The sequence below is a fragment of the Thermobia domestica genome, chromosome 9 (genome assembly GCF_964235325.1).
Source record: "Thermobia domestica chromosome 9, izTheDome1.hap1.1, whole genome shotgun sequence".
NCBI lineage: Eukaryota > Metazoa > Arthropoda > Insecta > Zygentoma > Lepismatidae > Thermobia > Thermobia domestica.
The window spans coordinates 120296863-120309640 of NC_137462.1; the positions used below are offsets into that span (position 1 = coordinate 120296863).

Sequence of the window (12778 nt, forward strand, 5' to 3'; positions counted from 1 at the left end):
CAATCTCGGAGCTTTTCGATGAATTTCCACAAATTTCCAGGACTGTTATATGATCGGGAGCTGAAAGATGCGGTGATGATGAGGAGCTGAAAGATGCGGTCACAGGCTGGCTCAAGGCACAGGCGAGAGATAATTCTATACTGATGGAATTTTTAAGGTAGTGCAGAGATATGATAATTGCTTGAATGTTTATGGAAACTATGCTGAAAAACAGAGCAAAGAAGTATATTTCAGATGTATATAATAATTTTTTATTTACTTTGGTGTTTCTTTGTTAACCAATCGGAGGTTACTTTCCGAACAGCCTTCCTATACATGAACTGTACAGAAGGGGTACTGTGACTAAGTGGCAGAGTGCTCACCTCTGGTCCAAGGCTTCTCTGGTTCAATCTCACTCCATATAAGTTACTAGGACAATACTGTCCATTGGTTTCCTCGGGGATCTTTCGTCTAACTCAAATTCTTATTCCACCAATTTTCCATTATCATTTATCATCTCAGTCCCGAATAACCAAGAATAGCATCACCAAGGACCGTTAAAACTAAAGAATTCAAGTGAAATATAAACAAAATTTAATTATACAAGTCTATACTGGCGACGGCACTTTTGTAAATGAAATATATTTTCCTGAAATTCAACGATTTCCTCTTGACTGCCAGAAAATTATTCTTATCCACTACATTTACTTGATTTCCGTATTAAAAGATACGAATGAAAAGTTACAACACTCTGGCAAAACATAAGAAGAGCTACAGACGATCAAATGGCATACTTTCAACTGATTTCTTTATGCATGGTCAGTGCATCAGTTTCTACCGCTAATATTTCTGGTTTTCTTGACAGAGTTGATACATTTTAGTTTAGATGGCTCTGTAATTGCCTCACCATGAAGTGTCAACACCGGAAATCAAACACCAACCGCGTATTCAGGCACGCGCGCTTAACCATTCAGATACACAGAAGCTGCAACATTTAAGATAAACATGGAAAATGCAATAATACATATCATTAATACTGGCTATACTATACTATTGTTAAGTTGCATTTTATATAAGATGCGGCAAAAATAGTTAGACTTTTTTTTTTTTTTTTTTTTTTTTGCAAATTAAATATGACCTTTTATGAACAAAAGTTGTACATGTCCAGAATGTACATACAAAAGCATTACATATGGTAACTACGTCTTGAAAATTATGTCAGTGAGGTGTGCACCATGGTTATTCAAACAGATCTCTGCACGTCGCCTCACAGCACTCACAGCTCGTTGAACCATGTCCAGCGGGATTTGGTGGATTGCATGTTGAATGGATTCACGCAAATCCTGTAATGTTGTAGGTTTTGTTGCATACACTTGTTGCTTCAAGTAACCCCATAGGAAGAAGTCACATGTTGATAGGTCGGGCGAGCGTGCAGGCCAAGAAACATTGCCGCGACGAGAGACAACACATCCTGGAAACATCCTCCCAAGAATGTTGATCGATGCAATTGCTATGTGTGATGTGGCCCCGTCTTGTTGGAACCACATCTGTCTAAGACGACGCCGTCGCAGTTCTGGGAGTAAAAAGTTTTCGAGCATGTCCACATATCGAGCACACGTGACAGTTACAGTGTTACCATCCTCGTCGTTGAAAAAGTATGGTCCAATAATCCCATCAAAATAAACACCACACCATACTGTTACTTTAGGGCTATGAAGGGGCACTTCATGCAACAACCTTGGATTTCTGGGTGCCCAGTAACGGAAATTCTGCTTATTTACACACCCATCAATGTGAAAATGAGCCTCGTTGGACATGATTAACCTCTGTAGAAAATTTGGGTTCTCATTAATCATTTGCAACAGCGTATTGCAGAATTGTACGCGAGCATTAAAATCCTCAGGGAACAACTTGTAAATCATCTGAATTTTGAATGGGTGGAAGTGTAGGTCCTGGTGTAATATTCGCCGCACACTCCTATCTGACATGCCAAGTGACACAGCATGCCGAAGAGCTCAACGCCTTGGACTTCTAATTAATGCTTCTCGAACCCTCTCTATGTTACCTGGTGTCTCACTGAACGTCGACGACCTGGGGATTTCTTTGATCTTGCAGAAGCCGGAGCTCGGAACTTTTTCACCCACTTAAGAAAAGTTTGTCGTGTCGGTACCTGTCCATTTCTGCCAATGTTAAAATGACTCCGAAACTTACGCTGCGTAATTGTTGCAGATTCTTTGTTCTTGAAGAAACACTCCACTGCGAAAGCGCGATGTTCGTCCGATCAACGCTCCATGACTACTGACGGAAGGTTTACGAAATTCTTCCAATACTGCGCATGTGCATCGAACAGTCGAACAAACCTACATGCATATACAGTACAATGCTTTGAACCACTTTACAAAACAAAACAACAATGAGCACGTTATCTATCGGGTTACGTTTTCTATGTTCATTTTACATCGTCTAACTATTTCTGCCGCACCCTTTACTATTACCTTGGAAGACCTCCAAATTCCCATTCTGCACATATATAAGGACCAGGACGAAATATCACGAATAAATCTTCTTCTTGCGCTATCCTCAAAAATGTAACAACATCAAGAAAATTTGACATATCATTGTTACCTTCGCCGAAGTCAAATTTCCCCATTTCTGGTTCATGAAGATTCCACGGTACATATCTGTGAACGAAAAAAAAAAAGTCTTATTAAATAACATACTGGAGGTATTTTTAAAACAATATATCATTCAAATATGTATGAAAGAGACTAATTCGACAGAAAATGTTTTTCACACTACCTCAAAAGGCACATACCTACTAGTGTTAGGCACAAAAGTCGGATTGTGGTTTTTAGAACTTCGGTTTTCTAAAACTTCTAGAAAAAAACTGATTTTGAAAACCGGTTCGGTTTTCTATAAAAAACGGATTCTGTTTTTAAACCGAACAACTGGTTTTGGAGGTAAACGAAATGTCGGCTTCTCGAATTTTTTACAAACCGCTTTCCGTTTTTTTTTATTTTGATTTTCAGTTTAGCGTCCTTTTCAGCAGCAAGGCTATATGAGAATTGGGCCTATAACTTAACGTGGAATCCGAACTAAATGAAATCCCACTGAAAATTGAACCCGGGTCTCCCACGTCAAAGGCGCATACGTTAACCACTTAGCCACGAGGGAGCTCTTTTCCGGTTTTTATAAAAACTGGTTTTGCCCATCTAATATCTACTCATGGTCTACCTTTCTGAAGCTTATTGTTCTGGATGATCTTTGCTAAGATCTCTGGACGGTGTCCGAAGTGTTATAAATGAGGAAGAGACGCAAAGAAGCGATATTTCTCTATTCCTTTAAGACTGTAATGTGCTTTCCCTCAATGTTTTGACGACAATATAAGGAAAGTAACTGCCACGACAGCTCCAGTATCCTCATAAGAAGTAGCAATACCATGAAAACGTTCATCGTTTACGGATTCGCACTGCACACTAGTCTTCTTCAGTTTTAGAATAGTGTCCTTTAACTTATATTTTGGAAATAGAAAAAAAAATCACTACATGGATGAATAAAGAGGACACTAAAATAGACGACAAGATTATTTCATGGACAATGCATCATGAAAAGATGTACTGCCGGTACTTGTATGCCATCGAAAGATATCAAATCTATATTCTTTTCTGTCATTTCAATAATAATAATAATAATAATAATAATAATAATAATAATAATAATAATAATAATAATAATAATAATAATAATAATAATAATAATAATAATAATAATGCACTTAAATATATCAAATGATTTAACAAATCCTCTTACGTTTGCACCGCATTCAGACCACATGCCCTGAGCTTCCTCAGGCGGTCTCTCCAATATGCAGGATGAACTCTGAAATAATGAATAGATCCACTGAAGATCGTAATCTCTTTTTCATTTAATTTAAATTTTCTTCCGGCAGCTACAAGTCCACTTTGAATTCCACCTTCATGATAATAACTATAAAGTGTTGGCGTAATATCCTGAAAATAAAAAATAAATAAAATTAAAATAAATGATATTAACCAATATATCATTACCATATTAACTTTAGATTAGAATTTCACACAAAATTAAAAAAAAAATGTGGAATACTCTACTACGACTACGTCCATTAACTGAACAATCTCCACTGACCTTACCCATAGCTCTCCCTGCTGATCTAGTGGCTACCACAAGTGCATTTGGTGCACAAGGTCCCAAATTCGATTCTCGATGGAAAAGCTTTTAAATTTGATATCATTACGGTGATTCGGATTCCACTTAAGACTGTAGGTTTACGTCTCATTCAGCCCTGATGATGAAAATGCACGTGAAACTTCCACAAATCAAACTCATCTCATGTCGAACAAAAAAAAAAAAAAGGTAACGTCAATTATTATCTTTTTTTTAAGTTCACGAAGTTTCTCCATTAAAAAAAAATAATAATCTTACAATGCAATATATGTCTCACGCTGATCTTAAGATTGCAGGTCAGTGTTTCTTGTCAGCACGGAGGCAGTATGACACAAGAAGAATACTGTGAGAAGTGAGATCTAGATTATGTGTACCCACCATGAACAAAAACGTGCTGACAACTTGAGAGCCAATAAATATCCCAAGATCTTTTATACTACAAGATATGATTACGTAAAGTGTTCTCGAAATACTTTACACTTTTGTATTGATATTTATAATTTGAAATACAGTACATATGTTTTATATTTTTTTTAAAAAAAATGTACGAATGGAGCAAATTTTTTATGGAAATAAGAATGACTATAATAATGTTTAGAAAAATATTTTTGCAATGCAAAGATTTAAATATGCAAAATTTACGAATAGTAAATGTAATGACAAGTACGACAGCAAGAAAAACATTTTAAAACCATCGGTTTATATATTTGTTGTAGCAATAATTTAGGTTTTTCTTTAGATTGTGTTACTAGATTCCTGAACAGAAATCCACTGACAGTTTCATATTATCCTCCTACTTTCTTGCAGGCCTACTCCGAGGCTTCTTTCCCGTTAGAACCCTATATACTCCGAGCGACGTCTTAGTTTAGTCGCTCATATAACATCTAGTTGTGTAAATTCCATTTACCCATTCGTTTATCTCTTTTGGATCCAAAAATTTTCTCCATGACTTTGCCTTTAATTATCCTCAGCTGGCGTTCCTCCCAAGTTTCGCATCGACCGAGAACAACGGGAAATAGCATACTCTTGTAGATTTTTTGATTTTAATTCCTCGATATTAGCTGCCACGATTAGTTTTTTGTATTGATTAGAAGCATAACTTATTGCCATCGATCAAACGATATAATTAGAGACGATAAAAACACTGCAGTTAACAGTAGAAAAGTACAAAAACAAATTTAAGGACTTAAGTACTGTTGTAACAAATACAACTAAAGTTCAGAGGCGACTTTATAATGTAGTCACAAAGTTAAATGCCTTCCATATTAATACAAACACAACAATAATTTATATATATATATATATATATATATATATATATATGGACATTTATTTCTGTATACGAATGAGGAACGCCCAAAATAAAATTTTAGTTATTTTACTATCGAGTCTGCAACCCTGACTGATGTCCATGAGAGATTAGGCAACACAGCCCACGTCCTGACATTTGATGTTACCTTTTGTTTACGTACTCTCGCTTGACTCTTTCCCACGTTCGCTTGCCTCGCAGAACAGCTCTATAAACGCCTGCCTTTAAGAACAATGTAATCACACTTTTAACGTGACTTAAAAAAAAAAAAAATCTATCTACTTCCTCACGGCGGACGGGAGACAAGGAAATGGGGCAGCGCATCTCATCCTTGTGCTAGTTTAATGCATTCCCCACGACGAAGGCGGAAGGAAAGACCTGCTTGTCAAAGGAAATGATTGACTCATATTGTTTTAAGGACAAGATGACTCCGCAGTAGATTTTCGAAGCTTTGTTTCCGACTCTCATACACATATTATTATAAAGGAAAAACTACAACACTTTCTTAATGTCCTTTGCAATTTCAGAATTTAATAACACTTGATGTGTTTACATAACTTTTTTATTTGTTTGTTAAGTAAGCATTCAGGGAATGAATGAATATTCTTGAACTACATCTTAAACTGATTTCCCCCTGAAATATTACTGTGAAAGCTAGCATGCGGAGCCACAGACAAATATATAAGCCAAATATCCAACTAATCAACGTTCATTCAGTCCTGATAATAACTGAAAAGTTGTCAAAAGTAAAATGGTAGCGGACTCTGGTAAAGAAAGCTGGCATTTATAGAAAGGAGGCACCGATGTCCTGACATCATCCCCTATGTATTGATGCTAAGCAGGTACGCTGGTAAGCCCTGGTGCTTATTTATTGTGTCTTGAATTCAGGAATAACCTTCAGAAAACCCTTGTTCCAGTAGGTTTTAAACTTTATGTTTTTCCTACGTTTACTACTAAATCGACCAGAGACATGCTTTCTTAAAACCCTGGAGAATCCAATTGTTCGCAAGCCGTAGCACCTTAACGAGGTCTCAACAGATCCATGTTAAGATTTTCCCCCTTATTTTTATCACACATGTAATATACTTCTTGTGTATCTTTTGAATTCGCCAAATATATTCTGAATCTATGGGCTATGGGGCTTTGAAATCATTAACTAGGGACGTTTAAAGAAATGTCTAGAATTCCTTAAATTTATAAACGCATCAACAGTTTAAACTTTTTTTTTTTCCTTTCTTCATTATGAGCTTGGCACATTACCTACTTCATCTTATACACCGTAATTACACTCTGCAACAAATTTAAACTTTTTCTCTGTCCTTCAAATGAAATTATGTGATTTTAAATAAATGACTGGTGCTAAATTCATTGGTGGAAACCAAAATGTTCCATCACGTCACGTTTATGTTGGGCAGACCACAACACGTTATAAGATATGTACATTTTTACGTATATTTACTATCTAATGTAGGCTGGGAAGGCGTATTAAATTAACATTAAATTTTGTTGACTTACCCTACTTTCTTTGGTCGCTTACCCTTGTAGACATCTTCTGCAATCTCTCTGACGATAGACCAGCAGTATTCAGCAAGATATTTTAAGTCCATTTTCTACTGTGACGCTTTTCAAATGTGACAATGTCCTGATGAAACCGTTCTCCGTGTTCATCACTTACTATGCCGAAGTTTTGAGTGAAAAAGTCAAGATGTGAGTGCAAAAAGTGTAATTTTAATGATATGTTGCATCCCATGAGTTGAAAACTGCGCATCATGAAACTAATAATATCTTCATAATTTGCAGCTTTTACGTTTCCAAGAAAACCTGAATATACCGGTTTAAATGACAGCCAAGCTAATTTCTCAATTTCAGAGAGTTTAGTTTCAAAGTCTTCACCCTGCATGACTGTTTTAATCTGTGGACCAACAAATACTCACCCTTAAGTTCGGAGATTTCTCCTTAAGGTGCATGAAAGCAATACCTTCTCTATCTAGTGCTTTAACAAAAATCGTTATCAACCCAAGCTTGATATGTAATGGTAGCAAAAATATATCTTGAGGATTCACAATTGATTTACGAGATATGTTCCTGGTGCTAAGAATGAAATCTTGTCTTTGAGGCCAGTATTTAAGGACGTAGTGGTTTGCTTTGTCACGGCTGTCCCACTCACAGAAAAAACAACAATACTTGGGTATCCTTGTTGCATTCCTGTGAGAATATCAATAACTTTCAAGTCCCCACACACATGCCATTTGAATTTTTTATATTCAATGAAGTCCAATACCGCATTCATAACTTCATACGTCCTTTGTATGAGGCGTGTATGCTACAGAAACAGATTGATTAACATTTCCAATATGGAGAAGCACTGCCTTCAGACTTAGTTTCGAGTTGTCGAAAAGTGCCACTCGGTGGGATTATGTTCATGGCCTAAAGACTGAAATAACCCATCTACAACTTTGCAATAAACATACCTCCGTTTTCAAAACCTAGTCCTCAAAATGACTTATTCGTTTTATAAACAAACTGATTTTAATATCTTGAGCTAAGAGATTCCAACCTTGAAGCCTAGAGACCAACACTTCCGCTTTTCTTTTAGGAAGACTTAAGTCTCGTATAAGATGGTTAAGCTCTTCTTCTGTGATCAAGTAAGGTGACGTTGACTGAGATACAGATGGGTGAAAGTCTACAGATGAGTACACTTTCCGCGTTGCTTGGAACGTCTGAGGTATCATGTTTTGAATCAATAGTGTAAAGTTCTGGAAGATCTTCACTGTGGGGAACTGATCGAATAGCTGACTTTAAATTAGCGTACTGAATTTGATGTTTAGAGGAAAAGTCATTTACATCCATCAAGTAAAAGTCAGTACATAATCTATTTGTTCGTGCCAAATTATAGGAACAGCAAATTTCATAGAACTACGTTTTCTTTGTAGCCAGTTTCTCAAATTCCTGGAACATGTGCAACATATGTGCAGGCCCAAGACTTACCCTAGTCTCCAACCCTACAGCTAAGGTATAGTTCGTAAGCCTTTTTAATAAAGGTGTATATTTATTCAACATTTTCTTGAAACCCAAATGCATAGCAAACACTACCACAAAAATACACAACGCGGCAAATCCGACCACTCCTAACAAAACACCACTCAGTAAATAACAATACAATCGAACCAAAAATTACTCAAATGATAGAACACACGGCAGCAGATTTAGGCAACACAAATCTGAACTCGTTTATTACTAGATATTAATTTGCTACTACCTGAAATGAAGGTAAAGAGTGAGGAAAAATATGAGAAACTAGTGCTCCCTATTATAACACAGAAAAAGACTCATATGCAATAGGAAAAAATTGGGGGATAAGGAGAACCCCTCTTTAAACAGTATAATTATTGCTTCTGTAAAGAAGAAAAATTGTCGCTTGGATGATTTTTAAATTAGAATATACTTTAAGGTATACTACATATGCAACAATTTTTCTCTTAAGCACATTTTAGCCCTCGCCGCTGGTCTACTGGGTAGCACGCGAGCCTTCGGTGCATGGGATCTTGGGTTCGATTTCCTGTAGAACACTGACCGACAAGATGGCTCGGATTCTACCTTAAACTGTAGGATCACGCCTGATATAGCCTCGCTGCTGAAAAAAAGTACGCTGAATTTCAATTACCAAACCTATCATTAATCATATTTCATCACCACCTGTAAAAATACGGTATTTCACAGTACAAAATTTCAAACTCTTCAATTTTTCACAAAATTGATACTTGATACATAAAAAGTAATCACAGATTTGATTTTATCATGCAAAAATACACAAGAAAAACATGTTTTCATGTTAAAGGACAGATTTCGTGTTGCACAGTGTTATCAGTATACGAGCTGTGATTGGTAACATTCTTACTCATATGAGAGTGGACAAAAATAGTTATTGCGATACTCATGTTTCTTACCTTACTTTTACCTGGATGGTCTGTAGAAAGTTTATACCAAATAATGATAGCGAAAAAACCTAGTAATAAAATTATCTTTGTCCTTCTTGGGAACATATAAGAAAACACCATTCTGTCTGTTTTTTCCTTGAACATTCTCCTATGGTATCTGTAATACGCCCACATCGTCCACCAAACAGCCAGTAAAAACGGTTTATCTTCTCATTGTTTCTCACCTGAGTGAACCACAGCTGAAATACAAAACATGAAAACTGTTACTTACACAACAGAATAAATACTGGGATTAAAAGATTATTATCTGCGCATTACAGAAGAATAGTATGGCCATATGAGCAACCGTACAGTGAAATCTATTTGTATCTTTGACTATTTCGTATTCGATAACTAATGCACATTACGAAAACGTTATTATGTAAAGTAAAAATACTTTATGTAATAAAATATCTATTTTATTTTGTCACACAAGTATAAGATCAGTTGAAGTAATGACCACATGGTAATTCCATCAATCACTCCTTTCATCTGAAATATTAAAAATTCCAAATAAATATAATTTATCAAGTTTATTATGTATGCTATAAGTGCTAATGTACAATCTGAACATTATTTGCGGACATATAGCTCACTGGTAGATTTTTACCTCTGATGCAAGAAATTCACGGTTCGATCCCAGACCATGTCAGTTCCATTTGGACACCATCGTGACCGCGAATTTTCTTGGAGCTCTCTTGGTATTCCCTTATTCTCATTCCACTAATGTTTCCATAACTATCAATCCATCTCCTTCAGCTAAAAGAGCATAACTATGTGGAATTAAATTTTGAAAGATATTTATGTATTTACAAAAAAAATGAAAAGTGAATTCCTGTTACCACAGCATGATGCGTCCTCAGGTTGCGGATTGAGAAGGGCTCTAAATATAGAGGTTAGCTGCGAATATGCTGGATAAGCATTCGCGGACAGACGATAAGAAGTGATCCTTCAGCTTGACTAACAACCTCATCCTGTGAAAAAGATACTTGTTCAGAAATATTAACAGAAGCCTCGGACCAAGTCTGATAACTTGACACGACCCCAGCAAAGTAAAATGGACATGAGATTTGTAACACTGAATATAGGAAGTCTTTATAGGGCAGGCATATTAAAATCTGTAACAAGTGAGTTAGAAAAATATAGGATGAACCTGGTAGATATCCAGGAGGTTAGATGGGAATGAAAGAGAACGTTCAAGTCTGGAAAGTTTACGTTCTTTTATGAGGAAGGAAATAAAAAATCACCACCTAGGAACATGATTTTTCGTTCACAAATGAATAATATTAGCAATTAAACGCGTTGAATTTGTTAATGATAGACATTCTTTTATTGCTCTGAAGGGTTGGTGGTACGGTATTGTTCTAAATATACATACCTAACAGAAGACAAGGATGACGATATAAAAAGGAAATTTTTACGAAATAGTAGAACGTATATTTGACCACCTCATGTACCATATTAAAATTCTGTTAGGGAATTTCAGTGTGAAGGTGGGACAAGAGGATATTTTCAGACCGACTACAGAAAATGAAAGTCTGCATAAGGAAGGTAATGACAACGGCGCTAAACTCGTTAACTTAGCAACATGTAAAAACTTTATCGTAAAGACTGCAAAATTCCCACATTGCAATATTCATAAATATACTTTGTTCTCAGCAAATGGGAAAACCATAACCAAATTGATTACGTTTCATTAGGTAGAAGAAGACAGTCTAGTATGATGGATATTTGGTCGTTTAGGGGAGCTGACTGTGACACTGACCACTACCTGGAAGCTGCAGCAATAAGAGGGAGATCACCATTGAAAAAAGGAAATATTCCTCATCTGAAAACGGAGAGATTTGATTTAAAGAAATTAGAGTAGGACAAGAGGGGAAAACCAGATTGAATTGTCGAATAGAATTTCTGTTTTAGAGAGTTCAGAATGTACTAATGTTGAGGATACTTGGGTTAAAATTAGGGATAACATTAACATTTCAGCAAAAGAATAACTCGAACATGTGGAAGTACATAAGAAAAAAGTATGCTTCGACTAGAAATGCACTAAACTAGCAAAGAAGAGAAAACAGGCAAAACTGCGTTGGCTACAAAATCCGAACGATATAACCACACAAAATTTTTGTTGACATCAGGTGGAAACTTCCAAAACTTCATAAAAAAGAAATGCAGTATTTTGAAAGCTTAACTTGAAGATAATAATAAAAACGAAAACATCTGGAACATGTATAAGGACATAAACGAATTAAGGAAAAGCTATCAACCTCGCGTTTATATATTAAAGGAAGTAGACGAAACAATTCTCATCGATACGGATAGCATTTTGAATAGATGGAAAGATTTCTTTCACAATTTACTTAACATGCAGCCAAAGAATAATGTTCATGAAAAAAGTGAACTACACACAGCAGAAACGTATATTCCAGAGCCTAACCGAACTCGAAACACGAACTCCTACAGGAATAATTAACACTTCTGACCAGAGTATATACACTTATTTATTAAAACTAAAATTCAGTGTAACGGTTTTGACAACTTAACGTTATCTTGTCGACTGAAAACAGGGAATTCGTGTTATTATTCAGTTCAAAATATTTCGTGAGGGAGCATTCTTTGGATATAAAACTGAGTGATTCAGATTCCGTTTTAAGCAGTAAATTTTATCTAATATAGTCTCGGCGCTGAAAAGAGAAAAAGAAAAAAAAAACTCTAATCCAGGGATGCTAAGAAGCAACAAAATTGTACTAGTCCAAGAGAAAAGCTACTATCCCACATCCCAGTTGTGACTTTTATAGTCTCTACTGTTTAAAAACTCGCCCGCACGGATTAACCACTCACCCCTCACCCCCCCCCCCCCTCGAGTGGACGAGTGGTTATTTGCATCCCTGCTCTAATCAATCAACCAACTATGCCCGTCAGCTATTTCATGTTGAAAAGAATTTTTCTTCAATACTCTAATAAGTCAGATGTTAAGTCAATTCTCTGAAGTTCATACATTAACTTCTCAGTTGGAAAAAGTTCTTTCTTGTGTTTTGTTCACGTGTAGCCGAAATGTCAGTGTTCATTTGGGATTAATTCCTGACCAAAGTTCGTATTTGATTCGGCATCATGATACATTTGACAAGCTATTTAAAATAAAGGGTAATGAATTCCGGCCTAGAAACTCAGAAATACTCGCGTTGAAAACCGACACATTGATTACACTTTATTTAGTTAAACGTACATCATCCTGTCGGTCATAGTCCATCACCAACTGAGTTACAGCGTCAAGGATTTTTTGCATGTATAATTTACAACAAAATATAACATT

The 12778-nt window shown here is 36.0% G+C and overlaps 1 protein-coding gene across 3 annotated transcripts in view; it reads right to left on the reverse strand.

The window, feature by feature from the left end:
• The window catches only part of LOC145694973 (beta-galactosidase-1-like protein 2), an 89831-nt gene that overhangs the window by 56106 nt on the left and 20947 nt on the right, over positions 1 to 12778 (reverse strand). For all 3 annotated transcript variants that reach the window (XM_081771783.1, XM_081771786.1, XM_081771784.1), the window contains exons 2-4: positions 9439 to 9668; positions 3790 to 3989; positions 2475 to 2660 (exon numbers count right to left, since the gene is read on the reverse strand). In XM_081771783.1, coding sequence (XP_081627909.1) covers positions 2475 to 2660; positions 3790 to 3989; positions 9439 to 9603 — 551 coding nt within the window. In that variant the 5' untranslated portion in view covers positions 9604 to 9668. The remainder of the gene's footprint in view (positions 1 to 2474; positions 2661 to 3789; positions 3990 to 9438; positions 9669 to 12778) is intronic.